At 32.5% G+C, this 18,369-nt stretch overlaps 1 protein-coding gene across 2 annotated transcripts; it reads left to right on the top strand.

Annotated features, from left to right (window-relative positions):
• The first annotated feature begins 5,924 nt into the window (after positions 1-5,924).
• On the top strand, positions 5,925-12,217 carry LOC113742694 (cytosolic sulfotransferase 7-like). Of its 2 annotated transcripts, none has more exons than XM_027270601.2 (2): positions 5,925-6,080; positions 10,907-12,217. In XM_027270601.2, exons 1-2 carry the CDS (start codon positions 6,053-6,055, stop codon positions 11,896-11,898), a joined length of 1,020 nt encoding a protein of 339 aa, XP_027126402.1. In that variant the 5' UTR covers positions 5,925-6,052; the 3' UTR covers positions 11,899-12,217. The 2 variants fall into 2 exon arrangements, with proteins under 2 accessions (XP_027126402.1, XP_027126403.1); XM_027270602.2 differs by having other exon boundaries at positions 5,930-6,080; positions 10,949-12,064.
• Positions 12,218-18,369: the final 6,152 nt, after the last annotated feature.

Raw genomic sequence — 18,369 nt, 5'->3', positions numbered from 1 at the left:
TTTAAATAATGAAGATTAGTTCTGTTTGGATTAGATGTTTTTGGGGGTATTTTTCAAAAACAGCACTGTAGCATTTCGAACGTGAAATACAAGTACTGTACATTTCTGCTATTGATTTCCCTTTTAGACCAATCATTTTGACTTTTGTGCTTTTTGATAAAAAAAAAATCATTTTTTTGTGTAAATGCAAAAAAAAAAATTAATTATGCATAAATTGAAAAAGTTACTAATTTAATTATTGGTACTTTGCTCATACGTTGGAGGACAGGTAAGAAAGCCATAAAGAGTTGGTATTTTTATTAATGAAACTTTTCCCGTAAATGGCATGCTCTTATGATTTTCCTTCATTATATGATCAAAGTACCATACTTTTTTGTATTTATCACGAATTCACATATTGTGACTGTGAATTAAAAATTTTTCGAGATCGTATTTTCATTAATTAGTCTTTTTTTTTGTACCATCGTTAGTTTGAATGAAAAATTTAGTTGCACGGTGTTTGGGAGCAACTTCTAAAGTAACTATATAATTCTAATAATTTTTATAATTACTTAGTATATTTATGTCATAGGTATATATTATTGGTATGTTGTTATTAATTTTATTAAATTGTTTGGTATATTAGGTGCAAAAAATTATAGTTTCATAATTTTTTAAATGTAATAAAGCAGTGGAGAAACAATGCACAGTGAATGGAGAGATTGGAAGGGAAAAAAGGCTGCATCCAGACATGTCTTGTTTGGTTTATCTCCACGTGTGTTACCATTGCAACATAATGGTCCGTGAGCTCCTTATTTTACAAATACACGTATCATACTTTGAGTAGCTGCCTACGGTAGAAAGGGTCAAAGGCTTCCTACCATAAAGGTATCCCATCTTACCTACAGTCTTCCAAAAGCAGCATCATTGCGGCCCCTCTTTGTCGCCTGCATAATTGCTGCCACAAATTTCAGATCCACATTGAAGCAAAAGTATCGTGGGATCTTACGATCCGATGATACCACTTCAGGTAAACAATTCGGATAGTATATAGGATCTAAATTTCCTCTAAATAATTTAGGATCTTATGTGGAATCATAGGATCATGATAGGAATCAAATTTGAGAATTCTCAGTTCTTTATTTCTATCCACAAGAACTATAAATTATAATTCGAAAGCATATTCTTTTACATATTTTGATTTTTTTCCTACCTACAATCAAAATGTTCTTTCTTTCTATTCAAACCAACTACAAACAATAATTCAGGTGCAAATTTATTCCGCATTTCAATTTTTTCCCTCTATTACAAAAATATATTTTAAAACTATGTCCAATAATTGATCATAGTTACACAACATATTACTTTATCCACATAGCAGCTGCCCCTTCACCTCTATCTACTCCGGCCTTCTTCTTCTCAAGTGTTGTCTCTCCACTATTCACAAAATTTTTGCTGAATTGTTTGCTCCTTTTACAATTATTTCATACAAATCCATCCATCTTGATTAATTACCTTGAATATTACTAGGGGAGTGCTCGTGTATTGATGCCTGTAGTTAAAAAGGATTTTTCATTAGATAAATAATAGTATATTCTGAAAATAAATAGTCATCAAATATGACAAAATTAATAATAGTACATTCTAATTGCAACATACACTTGTACACTTCGCTTTATTAATACTTTTACAATTTTATCATTCCCAAAAGTCCCCTACAAATATCAGTTGGAAATCGCTCAATAGAAGATACAAGTTGTTTCAGATAAAGAAATACCCTCCAACGGCTAGTTATAGCAATGTGTTAATTGCACAATGTGTTAATATGTCTTTGTGTTAATTGCACAACAAAAGTCATATTTCAATTAAATGTGTCTATAACTCTATTTCAGTAATTATATCAACATATAAGCGTATATGAGTTGTACTCGATGCAAAAAGATTGAAAAATAATTTCATATTCCAAAAATATTATATGTATCCATAAATCAAATATTTAAATGTACCAAAATGAGGACATTTCGATAAATATATTTAAATACATGCTGATCTCAGTTGTACCAAAATTTTTAAACAAAATTACATAATATTCCATATTTTCAAAAAGCTCCTATTCATGTCGTTGAAATTCAAATTCCACTTTGATTATAACTCATTTTTATATATAGTATAAGGAATTTCCACCAACAATGGTGGGCGAAATGTAGGTGGAAGTAGTTGTACAGATTAATATCCCTCATTAAATCTCTCGATAATTATACCTTGCACGACGCTAGCCAATTTTTTTGTTACATTTTGTTTCTCGAGTTCACGAAATGACTCACAAAAAAAAGTCTTCTTCGAGTCCTTTCGCTTGGGTCCCCCTGCACCGACAGATTGTCATGGCTGCTTTCAATGTGGACCCCAGCATCACAGCAATCCTTTCAGTTTCGTACTTTCGTTGTCGTAACGTGTTTTTACTCCAACTCATCCGTACCACATCTTTACCACTCCATTGGTACCAACTGCTATACCAATCTTTAGAATTTTTGTTAATTTAAGTATTTACGTCATTCCTAAGGACAAAAATAATTCTGCAGTACCCAAGTCTTGATAGAATCATCTTTTGGAAGGCAAGTGGGATAGTACTCTTTGCAACGGATTTTCTATCTCATTTCTTGTGCCGTTCTCTGTTTTACTTTTTATTATATTACTATTTTTTCTTCATAAATATTATATATTAGTTCCTTTTTATTTCCTTAAAATCTAATAACTATTAACCGAGTAAAAAATAAATACAACAGTCTCAAAAAATTAATATAAAATAAAAAATTAGAAAATAAGTAGAAAATTCATTAAAAAAAATCTCATTTTTTAAGCATTTTTTATTGTTTGAGCTTGTTAAATTTTTTGTATTAATCAAAAAATGATTTTTTAAAAATTTTTTGCTTAAATTTAATTTTTGATTTTATATTACTTTTTTTTTGACACTGTTGTATTTAGTTTTTATTCGGTTAATTGTTATTGGATTTTAAAAAAATAAAAAAGAACTAAAACATGATATTTATGAAAGAGAAATAGTAATATAATAAAAATTGAGATAGAAGATGGTACGGAGGGTAGGATAGAAGATCGCTTGCGTAGCAAGTGGGGACCCACACTCAAGTAGTTGCATAAGAAAATGGGGTAATTTCACAAATCTCTCTTGAGGTTTTTTTTAAATTTCATCTATTTCCCTTAAAATTTAAAAAATTACACATGCTTCCCCTGAATTTACTATTTTGGTAACAAAAACTATTTAATGGCCAAACTTATGAATGAATAATCCAAAATGTCCTTATGAAATTGTGAAACTCATTTTACCTTATAAAATTATTAAAAACTATAAAACATGCATAAAATCTTAAACTCATTTTTAACCCTCATATTTAGTATTTTATACCTTTCATATTACTACATCAATCCCCATGACCGTTACAACCATCAATCCCCAAATCCTCAAACCTCAATCAAAATTAAAAAAAAAACACTGTTAAACTCAAAGAATTTCAATAACCACGTTAATACAGCATTATATCCTTCAAATCTTGGAGCACCAATACCAGTCCTAACCTTTTTAAACCCAACTCACATCGTCTTTTATTCATTTTCAGATCCTCCAAGCAAAACTAAAATTAATTTGTAATATGTTATAATTGTGTTTAGGACATAATCGATTATTCCATGAGTGAATTTTATTTTTGTTTCGATTAAATATCTAATTGTGTGATGCATTCAGATGAACAAGATTAGGAGTAAATTATTTAATTGCATGAAAAAAATATTAAAATGTTAAGAATATTATGATCATTTTCTAGGGTTAAGGGAGTTAAATGTAATATTAAAAATCTTAAAAGTGCTGGGTGAAATTGTCAGAAACCTCCTTGAGGTTTCTGAAATTATCCCATGTAAAAATATAGAGCCAAAGGCTTGTTACAAATGTATGGTGTGTAGCTTGGCCACCTGTCTTATCTTGCAACTCTAAATCTTCAAGTAGTTTCACACCAGAGGTATCTTGCCCGTGCTTTGTGCCCCTTAGAAGTTTAGTTAAACACATAGCAATAAATCTTTTCGGTAAATATAGGAGAAAATTTGAGCATCAAAACAATTAAAATTTGCTATAAAGAGAAATTTCGTTTATGAAGTTAGTCCCCTATTATCGTGATTTGGACAAAAATTTTTGAACCAATACTATGTGTGCATAATAATACCAAAAAAAGGTGAAATAATAAGTACACTACATTGCCAATTTAATAGTAGTATAGCTTTAATTGTGAAAAAACCAAAAGTAGTCATAATACGTCTAGCAGTTTTTGGGGATGTTTTTGAAAAATTTTACTGTAGCAGAGTTTTTAGAGCATATTTTGGGATATTTTTAGAAAATATTATGAATTATTTAAGAGTAGTAGAGTTTTTAAAATATATTTTGGGATATTTTTTAAACATTAAAAAAAATTATACTATTTTTTAGAGTATCTTTTAGAGTATTTTTTAAAAAATTTTATAGTGTTTGAAAAACTAGTTTTTGAAAAACTAAAGGATCCAAACATAGACTTAGAAAGTCGCCAAGATATGTCACAATTTTCAACATCAAGAAAACATACAAACTTGCACATTTTTCTATCCTTTTCAAAACATACAAACCTACACATTGTTTTTTTTTTTGTCTTTTTCAAAGAAAAAAATGAGTTATTAATTCATCCATTTAAATCCTTTTTAATAGCATTACAAACAAGTGATAACATTATCTGCCAAACGACGAATACAAATAGTGATATTAGATAAAAATATGAACAGCCATGTTTGCAAATGTACATGTATAAATTCGAAACCAACCATTTGTTTGATCGCAAAAATGTCTTCTTAATCAAGATTGAATTTTTTAACAAATTTTTTTATTGAATCACACTCTAGGCTTAAAGTTTCAATTTTGACTTCCACCACCAATTGCAATTCCCTAACAACAGCAATCAATTCAGCAACTTGAGTTTATAAAAATTTATCAACTCCTTTAGCCAAATAGTCATGATATATCCAGTTCCACATCTAGCTTATATTATCATTAGGGACAATAAAAATGATAAAAATACAAATTCAAAGAACCAACTTAAGCAAATGATTTTAAAATCTATTTTTACACTTCTTTTCTTCTCAAACTATCATATCATGAAAATAAACCACCTATTATAGATACAACTCAGTAACCCAAAATGAAGAGATTATACGAAATATTTTATTCATATCCTAAATTGCTAGCCCCAACAATTCCTTTACATATCATCCTTCTCAGCTAGTAAATAACCATTTTTTGCTATTAAGAAACTTTAAATAAATCAAAATATGGAAATATAATTGTCTATCTATAAAATAAGAGATTTTGATTAATTTTAAATTCAACAGACCTCTCTATTTCGTTCCTAGTCATCATTCACCTTGGATCTTCACTTGTCAAATTCTTCCTCCTCCATCCCAGCATTATCAGCCTATTATCAAATAACAATTTTAATAAGTGAAAACTAAAATTGGAATGAATATAAGTTGAGGAAAAATTGTTATCTTCCCTCAACAAAAATTGCTACCTTCCCTCATCCACTCTAACAACAAAAATCATTCATTTAGTTAATTATGAAAAAATTGAAAAAAAATGGATAAACTAATTCAATAAAAAAAAAAGCAAGAGTAAATAATAAGGGTGAAGGAAAAAAAGAGAAAAAATGAAAAGAGTACAGAGTGAAAATTGAACGTGCAAGTGATAGTTTAAATGAGGATGAGGGTTCTTGTGGTTGTCTTTTGCTAGAAAGAAAAGAGGAAATGAGGGGAAAAAGAAAGCCAAAAGAAAAAGGAAAAAAATAAAAAGATAACTTTCTAAAAAATGAGTAACAAGGCACATGTAAAAGTAGATGGGAGCCACTTGATATAATAATAGTAGGTAGATATCAACTCGAACTTCTGCTCCTTTCAAAACTTTTGTTCCTTTCAAAAATAAAACATTTCTGTTCCTCTCCCCTGTTATCGTTTTGTAACTAACAGAAGAGGATTGCCCGGCGTCAGAAAGATGGAGAGCCAAGGAGTTAATCAAACAGGTGACGCTACAACCTTTCTTTAAAATTTATGGCACTTTAAGAGTATATATTCATGTTATTGACTGTTAAGTGCTGAATTTTTTATTATTCCTGTAAGTAGGATGCATATCTGAATCCATTGAATGATCCACATCCACCTCATTTTAATGGGTTTGGATCACTAAAATATTTGAGTGGATATTAATGAATATCCATATAAATCTTTTGAGTTTTGAGTGGTTTTAAGTTGATAATCCTTTTTATAAAATAATGACCTTAGAAAAATTTCAAAGAAATGTAAAAAAAAAAAAAAGAGTAAAAATTCATGCAAAGGCCGATGGTGGTGGAAGGAGAAGAAAAAGACAAGATCCAAATAGCTTGATATTCATCATCCATTAAACTCCAGTCCATTTACTATTTGGATTTAAGTGGATTGAATCACTTAAGTGATGAATCACAGATATGGACCATTAATAATCCATATGACCCTTTTGGAAAGCTCCAGACACATGACTTGGAGTGGTTGATAAAATCAAGCTAAATGTTCAAGTACTGTAGCTAGTACATTAAAAACAGAGACCTATCACTTGTGATGATCACAATTCATTGGTGAGACATATTTCTGTTTCGTTTGAAACTGATTAATTAGCAAAATATTGTGGACGGATCCTCAAGTGACTTTTGAAAATTCATTTAGCTTCTTATTTTTAAAAAATTATTTTGTTGCGTTCTCGACTTATTTTGATATCTTTATTTAGATATTTTAGGCCCAAAAATGTTGGAAATCCAAAACAAGTCTTGAGCTATTTTTAGATTGCGATTTTGACCCTTTTTTTTGACCCAAAACAATATATATCCGTTAGATTTAACATAAATACTAAGAGTTAATCTTTCCTACACCGTTAGTGTAAATTAGGTTTACACTGATGGCGTAGGAAAGATTGATTTAACATAAATACTAAGAGTTAATCTTTCCTACACCATCAGTGTAAACCGATGTAGGAAAGATTAACTCAAATACTAAACTATCTAGAGGTTTGATTAACTTTTTTTGCAATATGTTTCTCTCCATCTTCCTCCGATTCTCATCCTACTTCCAAATATGTCTTTGATCCCCAATTTGGTCATGCTATTTTCAAAAGTAGCTTTTCAACCTTTTTCCAGAACACCAGTGCATTCATCAAATTAGCTTTTATAATAGTAAACGAGAGCACGAGCTATTATGAATGATTCAATTTTTAAAAATCAATTTTACAAAATTAAAATCATTTAAGAACAAGTCCTATGTATTGGTAAGTTTACTTTAGCTTTTTTTCCGTGTAAGCAGGGAGGGGGTATAATTAAAGAAATGAGGAGGAGGAAGGGATATTTGAATCCAGAATCTCAAGGACTTTTGTACTGTTTAGTTTAAGGATATTGATAAGTAAGTTTTAAGCAAAGAATTCGGTAGGGGACATCATTTAGCCTAAACGGAAGGGAAAGGAGCAAAAAAAGAATAACAAAAATGTTTGGGCTAGGCCCATCATTTTTAGCAAACAGGTCCACGACAACCATCCAGTATCCGTATCGGTAGCCAGGCCGGAGTTCCAGTCTCGAGTCTCGACAGTTGCGGTGTGGATCATATTAGGTCGCCACCCTACAATCAGTTGGGATCCTCTATGCCACTATTTGATGTCAAATTCAGTGTTCATCCCACTTATCACGTGATGGTAGAAGAAATTTAAATAAACAATACATGACAAATTAAATAAATAGGACACTTGACATAAGTATAAAAGTGGCACTAAATTGTCACTGAAAAAGTGGCACCGAGGATCCCGTGTGCCCTACAATTGTTTTTTTTTTTTTAAGAAAAAAAGAAAAGAGGGAGGGAGGGGACCTTTTTTTTAAGGTCCTACGTCTATCAACAAAATTGTACAAGATGATGAGTCATCCAAACTTTTTTAAGGTAGTGTGTGTGTGTGTGTTATTTATGATTGTTTGGATAAGGAAAATCATGGAGTGGTTAAAAGCCGTTGGTGAGCCTTTGGCAAGAGTCTTGGTGTTTTCCCTCCCCCTTTCTCTCTATCCCACATCGATTGTGAGTGGTGTGTGTCTGTACTACTTAAGGTCCTCAATGTAACCTGAAAGTCAGCATGCCTTTTGGATTGGGCTGTGGGTTTCCCTTAGGTAGTGTGTGTGTGTTATTTATGGTTGTTTGGATGAGTCATCCAAACATGTAATGTTCCTCTTCTTTTTGGACATGCAAACATGACCTTCACATGATAAGTAAATAGGTGGGTAAGATATGGTTTTGTAGTTTGATATTCTACTCGGGAATTTTTAGATGTATTCTCTTTCGATTGCCTCGTTGAAATGTAGTTGATATCTAAGAAGTTTAATGTTGAAGTACAATTTTCTAGCCTCATTTTCTGTTTATGGTGGAGGAAGAGACTATATTTTGTATTATTTACCAAGAGTGGTGGTACTAACCTAGTAGGTACATAGCCTAATCAGAAGTGGAAGACGTTTGTTTAGTTTCCATACAATTAGTGGCCTTGATGTTGCATAACCAGCGTATGTGTTTTGAGTTGATGATGCTTCTCAACTTTGTTATTTTATGGTCCAGGCCTGAAAGTAATTGACATTTCAAGGGAAACACAAAAATATTTTTTTTGAGGACACGGTGTAAAGTTGATATTATCACAATACATTTTAGTTTTGGGAAAAGTCTGAAGTAACGATCGTTATGATAACGAAACTGTTTTTACCTGATATAACAGGTAAAAATACTTTTAGCGACTATTTGATTACCTGTTATACTGGTAATCTAAATAAAATAGTACCTAAAATTTTGGTTAGTAAGTTTTACATAAAAAATAGTAAGTTAACTCAATAATTTAGTAACTTTTATGTCTCAAAAAGTAAATTTGAATAAATATGGAACTTACTTTTTTTTTTGAAGTAAATTACTACTCTATATCTGAAACTTAGTTTTTGGAGAGTAAGTTTAGTTCAAGTAATAGTAAGTTTTTATAGATTAATAGTAAATATTGTTGATAGAATAGTAAATTTGGTTAATCATCAAAACTTACTAGTTTGTGGCATAAATTTACTATTTTACTTAAAGAAACTTATGTGAAACAAGTATTAGGGACTTTATTTGAAATAATGCTAAGATTTTTTTTATTAATAATTGAAGCTTAGTATTATAGTTAATAATTACTCGTAATGTAAATGTATGATACACAATTGTATGTATCATTTATAAATGTTATATATTTTAAGTATTTTAAATATACTATGAAAACTTTTTTTTTTTTTGCATATGACCTTATAAAATATGTAAGAATAATTTGTCATATTATAAATTTTGAATTATTTTTGAATTTGTGAAAGGTTAGAAAGTTTGGATGACAGTAACAACAAATCTTTCGAGTTATATATAGAATTGCACTAATCTGTACATCACCATATTTTCTATAGATGAATTTTATATAAACTGTTAAAATTATGAATCCCTGTTTCATATGTAAAAGTTTAAAATTAATAAACCACGGATTTAAATGATTTATTTAATAGTTTTATCATCTGATTTTTCTTTTAGTCTTGAAGAAATAGAAATTACCGAACAAATTTGTGCAGTCAACTTGTCCTCTTAAATTATGCATAAGATCAAACTTTTGTATGCCTAATGAAAGACTACATAGTTAGAAGTTAAAAGGCTTGTTGCATTTGACAAATAAATTACTCTATTTGGGTCGGTGGATTTGAATTCAATAAAGCATTCAGTTGAATGGATTCGGTGGATTTGGAAGTTAAAAGGCTTGTTGCTCTGTGCTTTTAACCCCGTACATGCATCAATCATATCATACAAATTTCTTTTTGACATTTCACCAAACAGCTTATATGCATTCCAGAATTAACTGCTTTTCCCATAAATGCTGACACCCTACTATGTTTCACATACAGGGTCTAAGTCATTTTCCAAACATTTTTCAAGTTGACAATCAAATCAAATGAAAGATAAACAAATTAAAGCAATATAATGAAGCGATTTTCAAGAAACATGATAGTCTAACCTTTTGGCTGTTATTTTTTATCCGCTCTCTTGCTTGATACCACCACCCAGCCTTAATAAAATTCTCAACCTTTTTGTTGGGTCTGCATATATGCCCGATCGACCAGGAAGTAGAGATGGAAAATGTGGACTGAACAGCAAAATTTTGCAAGGAAAAAATTTCTATTCCATCATGTCCTGAGGTGAGAAAATAAAAAGAAGGCAACCAACTTTGGAGAGGCAAAACTGTTTCAGAAATCGGTGATTTTTTACTTAAATATGGAAATTTTTTACTTTTAGTATTAGTAAGTTTAATTTAAACAAAAGTAAATTTTGTCAAATAATAAGTAAATTAAATTACTCAAAGTGTAAATTTGTATTTCTAACTAAAACTTATCTTTCAGGCATATGCTTACTAGTTTTAATTAAAAACTTACTAAAGTTAATATTAATTAGTTTAATATAATATTTAAAAAGTCGTTAAAAAACTTGATCTGTCACTAAAGGTAATAGAAACTTATAATAGTAGGTTTCTCTAATATCGTTACCATAACTATAGGCACTGTAGCATTGTCCTTAGTTTTGCCTCCCAAATATTTCAAAAATCTTATTTATTTACAAAAATAAACTGCTTTAACTCAACAGTTACTCTTGATATTTAGTCTTTACCCTACAAACTTAACGAATATGATTTTGTAAAGGCATTATTGTCATCAATTTCATGTTTGCCTCCCAAAACTAGAAATGCTGGTTGTGTCATTAGTCTAATTGTGCAAAATTCACCGGTATCTCTTGCATTTGGTAACAGATGAGTTCAAAAACCAAATTACATCATCGACCTTGTCTCCAGGCCATGCAAAAGATGAACTGCCAAGGGTGGAAAAATGGTGGGGTCGTTTTGATCTTTATAAGTACGATGGCTTTTGGTACAGACTTGATTTGCTGGAAGGAGCCATAGCTGCTAAATCAAATTTTCAGGCTCAAGACGATGATGTTCTGCTTTCATCTCTACCAAAATCCGGAACTACCTGGCTTAAATCTCTTATGGTCTCCATTATGGACAATCATGCTGCTCGGACTTTCAACAATATCAATGATGCCAAGGATCAGTATGACCTTTTGGAAGAAAATTTTCCTCACGACTTGATTCCATGTATGGAGTCGAGAATCTTCAACCCATTAAGAGCATCAGAAAACCCAACTTTAAAAGCTCAACCAAGATTACATCATACTCATGTACCTTATTCAATGTTGTCTGAATCGGCCAAAAACTCAGGCTGTAAGATTGTATACATTGCTCGAGATCCCAAAGATGTACTGGTGTCACTATGGTACTTCGTCAATTCAGCTAAGAAGCCCGAGGAGGAACCATATCCTATGGAAGATGCCTTTGATAGTTTCTGTAAAGGAGTTCACGCCTTTGGACCTTTCCATGATCATGTTCTTGGCTACTGGAAAGAAAGCTTAGCTAGGCCTGATAAGATACTCTGTTTGAGGTATGAGGACATGAAAATGAACCCTAGAGGTGAAGTGACTAAGCTGGCTTCATTTCTTGGTCGACCTTTTATTAATGATGATGAGGTTGATAGGATTATATCGAGATGCAGTCTTGAAAGGCTCAAAGGTATGCAGGTAAACAAGGAAGGACGTGCAGACAGTGGGCTGCCTAAGAGTTCCTTCTTCAGGCGTGGTGTTGTTGGGGATTGGAAAAATCACTTGACACCAGAAATGAAGGAACGTCTCGATGAAATCGCTCGCAAGAAATTTCAAGGGGCTGGTTTGGATATATACTATCCTTAATCTAATCAAACTAGAGAGGAATGCAACACCAATTTCTCTTACATGCATGAACCGCTGATCGTGCTCTTTTATTTATTTATTTATTTTTGTTTCAATGTGATGTTTTAATGTTTGACATGTGCGTATTCTGTGTGTTTTATTATTTAGTTTTTGTGTGTTTTAGCTATTTTTATAGCTAATTAACTAGATTTCTAGTTAAAGTTTGTATTTTATGATTTAAGTGCGAAACATTGCATTCAAGTAAGTCGTTTGTAAGGAAATCAACCACTTGAATAAAGCTACTTTATCAGTATGATGTCAAAATCATATTTCTTTACAAGAGGCTTGGTGTATTAATGGTTGTATTACGTATTTAAGATTTTGATGACTGTCTGCAAAAATCCATATAATGTAAAAGAAAGAGGGAAAAAGTGTGAAATTGCAATATTATGGCAATAGCAAATCCTTTGCAGAACAAAAAAAAAATAAAAAATAAAAAATAAAAACAAAAATAAAATAAGGAGAAGAAGAAAGGAGGTCATATGATATCATCCTTTTCATTTCTAAGCATAAATTTCTTTAAGCCTGTGAACTAGTGATTGAGTTTTAATTCTCTCTATTTAATGTTACTATTGCAAGGAGAAACCGTTACAGCGAAACATTCAAAATAAAAAATCCGTTTGATGATTATAATTGATAATTAGATACTTGAGGAGTTACAGATGGCATTGCTACGTCCTCTTTTACTTGCACGTCGGGAACGTTATGATAAAAATTTTAGCGCAACATGCCAGGAAGGTCGCCATACCCTAAGAAGAGGGAGGGGACTGCTCGAGCTACCCCGCGGGGGCAAAGACCAGCCACATAGAGTGGCAAGTTGTGGGAGGCAGGGGTTGAACCCCTGACCTCCAGCATCTCCAAAGAAGGGGATGACCACTGGACCAAATGGCCAGTGGCCCAACAAGCTATGTAGTCAGATCATTATTTTGACAAATATTCGAAGAAAAAAAATGCTTTCCTCTAATTAACTTATATAAAGGCAACTGATACGTAGTTATCATAGTTTATATGAAATTTTGAATATTATCTACTTTATAGCTTTTTTTTAATTGTTGTATCTCGCTTGTGAAAATTTATGCCTCGTACACAAAGGAATATCATTTGATAGAGAAAGTTTACAAATACAAATTATGCATTAGGTGTCAAGATTAGATGTAAAATCAAACAATACCGTTGGAAATTGTGACAAAATAAAGTATTTCGTTTGGACCAAGTTGTAACAAAATTAGCAAAAACAAACATTACGGTATCCTTTTATGCCGGATACTGTAAAATGTTCATTAAGTTACAGAGGTGTTAAAATAAATGACTTGGTTGGGTTAGGACAGGTCATAATTAGGAATATGTATAATAATTGAGTCAACCAATTATTTACTCCCATTTATTTTAATGGGTATAAATGGGTACCTATTTATATTCATTTAAATAAATGAGTATGGGTATACTCAATTATCCACTTATGATTCATTTGAAATTCTACTTTTTAAAAAAAAAAAAATTTCGCATGCTGTTTGACAAGAAATTTATTGTTATTAGATTGGTAGAAAATTCAAATTTATCTCCTTAACACTTACTAAAATTGAATTTAAATGTATAATTATTTTTAAATTGGTAAAAATGGGTGAGTTGAATCAATTCACTACCCACCAGCTAAATGTGCTTAATTGGGTAAACATTTAGACCCAATTCACTACCCACCAGTTAGTGGGCAAATTTGGACAGGTCAATATAATTGGGTTATAATTAACACCTCTATTAAGTCATGGAGAGCCTAATATACTACTATAAACCAAACTTGACACAAATTCCCTGATTTATAACAATTTCTTTCATGAAAGTAAAATTTTGAGAATCCAATTTACATTGCCTGATCCAATTTATCGTCGTTGATTGTGGAATTCCATCCCCTTCGGGAACACGTACAGTGTTATGATTATGCACAATTACTTTCCAAACCAAAAATCAAACTTTAGAATTCCAAGAGTAAGCAAGATCGAACTATTTTAGGTAGGTATATATTTTTTGAGAAACGTAATTACATTTTAAAATCTAAAGGAGGTTGATATTTGTACAATACCTCCAATTTGATTAGGTTAAGGATAGTATCCATTCAAACTAGACCTTCGAAGCCTGACAAGATACTTTTTCTGGAGAGAAAGCTTGGTTGGGCCTGAAAAGGCTCGTCATGGTACTTCCGTAACGCAACTAGGAAAATCCAGTGATCAAACATGGTCACAGAAGGTCCAAGGACATAATTTCCTTTGCAAAAACTGTTGAAGGCAACTTCCATATGGATTGGCTTCCTCCTGGGTTTTCCTAGCTGCATTAGGAAGCGCCATAGCGACACCAGGAGATCTCTGAGATCCCAGATTATACGTAGATGATAGGTTGCAACTCTATCATTTATTTTATAATTAATTTCCCCTATTACCTTACCAAATGTGGTTTAATTGTTAAATTCTACTCACCTTTGAAAACTTGTATTTATTACAGGGAGTAGAACAAAAATATCATAACAAGTACCAATTTGACAACTATCAGGAAAAGAGTTTTAGTAGCAGTCAACACGGTGGAAAATAATTCAACTCTGCTTCCTTATTCCAAGAGCAAATACGGCAAGAGGCACTTTTGGAAGATCGGAACTTTTCTCCTTTCGGTAGTTTCCAAAGAGAGAGAGGACCGAAACAGACTGGAGAGTCTTCCTTTTCCTCTGGAGCGCCGCCTAGTAGAAGTAGTAGGAATTAAATAGGAATAGATAGCAGACAACTGAGACTACTTTTAGTTTTCCTCTTTGACTTTTCCTATTCGTCTTTTAGTAGCTTTTCTCCCTTCGCATGTCAAGACGAAGTGGAAACGAGCAATCACTCTCTGTAGCTTGCTTTTCGTCCTGATTCCAACGAATTGATTCATTCTCAATTGGAGACAATGGCCGCAACTGTTCATACAACTTTGTGTGGGTTTTTCTCATCGGGATCAACTAAATCCCTTTTCTAGTCAAGAAATAACGGAGGTTTTGGTTCATATAAAAATTGTGAGATCGAATTAACTTTATCTATTCCTCTTGTTTATTGGTATTTGCATATTCTCTGATTGTAGTGCTTATGGTTATTTTATTAATTGATTATCTTAAATCTGGATGTCGAATTAATTTGGTAACCCATTGTCAATTAGAGCATTAAATCCGTAATTGTTTAATTGTCCTAAAATAGTGACAACTGGCATGATTGGGTTTGTGTCGGGGGAAAACGCAGACTAATCTAAAATAACCCTGATAGTGCGTTATTTGGTTAGAATAGGGCTCCTCTAATACGTAAGGCAATTGGGGAATTAAATCTGACGGGCGTATCTAGGATTATTTCTCAATTAGAGCAGTGATTAACGGGCGTACCTTAGTCACCAACATAGTAAGGAGAGGTTGACTATCATCGCTTGTTTGGCAATTATAACTTATTTATTGGTAAATAATTGGAATTACCTTTGTATCGATGATAAATTAGGTGAACCATTGCTTAAGTTATTTCTTGGCTAGACCTTTAGTTATTATTAATCTGATTTTAGTAAATTGATATTTAATTTTTAGTTAACTATTTGTTTTTAGTTGAATTGCTTTAATCGTCATCTTTTATACGAAAACACTCCCGTGTTACTTTGGATTTCAAAAGAGACAAATATCCCCAGTCCCTGAGGAGACGACCTTACTTGCCCTTTATACGAATCAATAATTCCTTGTGAATAAGCAATCCCATTTTGGTATATCGGATTAAGCAAACTCTATGGGAACAGGGTGAATCAAATAACCCATTGCACACCTAGAGTCCCTGTTCCAGTACTAAGAATTGGGTTTTGATTACTTTAATTGACAACTAGGTTTATTTTTATTATTGCACATGCATCGACAACCTGTCAGTAGACAACATTACACCCTGAGGTTTTGATGGGCTTAGGCAACTTCCATAGGGCCTGTTGTTGCATTGAAAATTGGGCTCCGAAAGGATGGAATCATGTTGTAGCAAAATTTTTCTGTTTGGGACAAAGTTGATAACATGATTTGGTGTTCTGATTGGAGAAAAATTGATGCAACTACTAAGTCGTTATTTATATATGTTTTTTTTTCCTGTTATGAACCGGGGTGCATTTGTGCAACCATGAGATAAATATGTGGGTTTTAGAGGTTCTACATGTCCAACAATCTAGGGTTGCAAATGAGTCAAGTGAATTAGGTCCTAATCTAATTAAGGAGAGTCCGACTCAATTTTATGAAAGTTTAAACTCGAGTTTGGAGTCAATAAACTCTCAATGAAAAACTCTGAGTTCGAGCTAAAAAAAATAAGAAATAATTATTATGTTTTTTTCGCAAATGATAATAATAAAAATATTAAAGACATACATGTAAGTTTGCTATTTAAAATAAAAAAGATACATACTTGAGTTGGCTCGACGAGCCAATTAGTAAAGTATCTTATGCTCAACTCGAATTTGGTAGGCTCAAGTTTCATGACTGAATTCGAATTGAGTTTTGACCGAACTGATTTAATACGTTTGCAAATGTAAACAGACCTATGTCTTTATATATTCATAGCAAAGAAAGCATAAGCCTAATTGTGAATTCCAAATTTCATATGGGACTTTTCCACAAAATGTTGTATCAGATATGAAACGTACTAATCCAAATTTACTACATTTTCCACAAAATGTGTTATCATATGAAACGTACTAATCCAAATATACTGCATTTAGTTTCTCACAATTTCAAAACGCAACATGCCAATTCTATTAATTAGCACTGGCTACGTAAGGCCGGCGAATCAGCAAATATTTTCCTGAATCAGCAAATTTTCTCTGGAATCCAAACTACGCTAGCTCAAATCTGTCCCACTAGTTTCTATACAACCTATCCCAGTTTCATTTTTTATATGGTATTTTATTTTCATTGGAGTCTTCAAGCAAAAGGATTGTCTAATCTGGAATTGTCCGCACTGGAATTGTCCGCACTGGAATTGTCGAAGGACCAAAAAAATACAAAAACAAAAACAAAAAACTACTCCAAAAGTTGAGTGTTGTCATTAATGAACCTTCTTGGGGTAGATTTGTTTTCCCCCTAATGAAATGAAGTTTTACTTATCAAACAATTGTCTTTCCACTCTTTTGATAAGGAGATTTACTTAAATCAAGGTCCAACAAATGTTGAGTTCTAATATGAAGGCAACATCCTTTTCTAGTCATATTTAATTTGAAAAAATCATCCTTCTACTCAGAAAAACTGCAAGGATTAAAGTTTCTAGACAAGTTTATCATTTTTTGCTCTGTACAAGTCCATAAGCAAAGAGCATATACATGCAATCACATCCATACATAGAGAATGTAACATCAGAGTTTACGAAAAAAAAAAATGCCGATCGTGATTTGTCTTTCCGATCTCCTTTTGTTTTCATCAGTCTAATGACTATGCTTCCAAAGAAAAAAGAAAGAGGATAAAAACACCAAAAAGTGAAAAAGAAAAAGAAAATTCTTAAGCCCATGATTAAGGTACTAAAGCTGATTAAAGAAGGGAATTTCGCCAATTCGGTCCCTAAACATTTTCACTTAAATCAATTTCGTCCTTAATGAAATATTTTAACCAATTTAGTCCCTTAACTAGTTTTTTACTTTCACTGTAGGACTTTTACTCAATTTGCGTGGACCAACAGGGGTATTGTCACACTGGTTTAATCTTTTACAATTTACCGGTGAAACAGATTAGAGATCATTACGAGGAAGAGATCATTAGCTGACAAAACAGAGAAGAGAGCCTGATGTCAGCTAGTGCCTGCACCCTCACTCTTTTCCGGTTCCTTGGTCTTGCGAGGAAGAGATGGCACAAACCGTCGGAGTAAATGGGATCAGTGGGTTCAAAAGAACAGTTTGAACAAGTAGGTGAATTGAGCCAATTGCAAAGAGGAGAAGTGCAGGGAAGCGGGTGGTAGCGGTACGTACAGGAAGAGGGGTTGCTGCAGGTGCATTCCTCCTAATTGAAAGAGGCAGTGAGGTCAACGAGTAGTTTTGTGGGCTGCTGGTAAGGGGTTCTCAAGTAAAGTGACAAAAAGTGAAGCTGAGTGGAAGGATCCTGGAGAATGGGAGCTAAAATAGCTGAAGAAGAAAGGTGAATGCACAGAAATGGAACGGAGGAGAAGAACTGGAGCTTGAACTTAAAGAAGTGGCATTGCTTCTCTTGGGGATTGAATTCCATGGTATGGAGTGGAATGGGGCAGAGACAAATTTGCAGTGTAGGTGGAAAGAAGGAAGTATTAGCCAAATCTTTGGAGCCCGATGAACATGTAAGGAATTAAAAAAAAAAGCTCCTACCAGCAGGGTTTTGGCTAATTGTTCATGACATCCGTCCTGAGTCTTCAAGCATCATCCCTTTGAGACTCTTAGCTAACCAGATTGTTGTCT

The sequence above is a fragment of the Coffea arabica genome, chromosome 4e (assembly GCF_036785885.1).
Source record: "Coffea arabica cultivar ET-39 chromosome 4e, Coffea Arabica ET-39 HiFi, whole genome shotgun sequence".
Taxonomy (NCBI): domain Eukaryota; kingdom Viridiplantae; phylum Streptophyta; class Magnoliopsida; order Gentianales; family Rubiaceae; genus Coffea; species Coffea arabica.
Note: the sequence above shows the minus strand (reverse complement) of the source record. Positions and strands in the feature narration are given on the sequence as shown.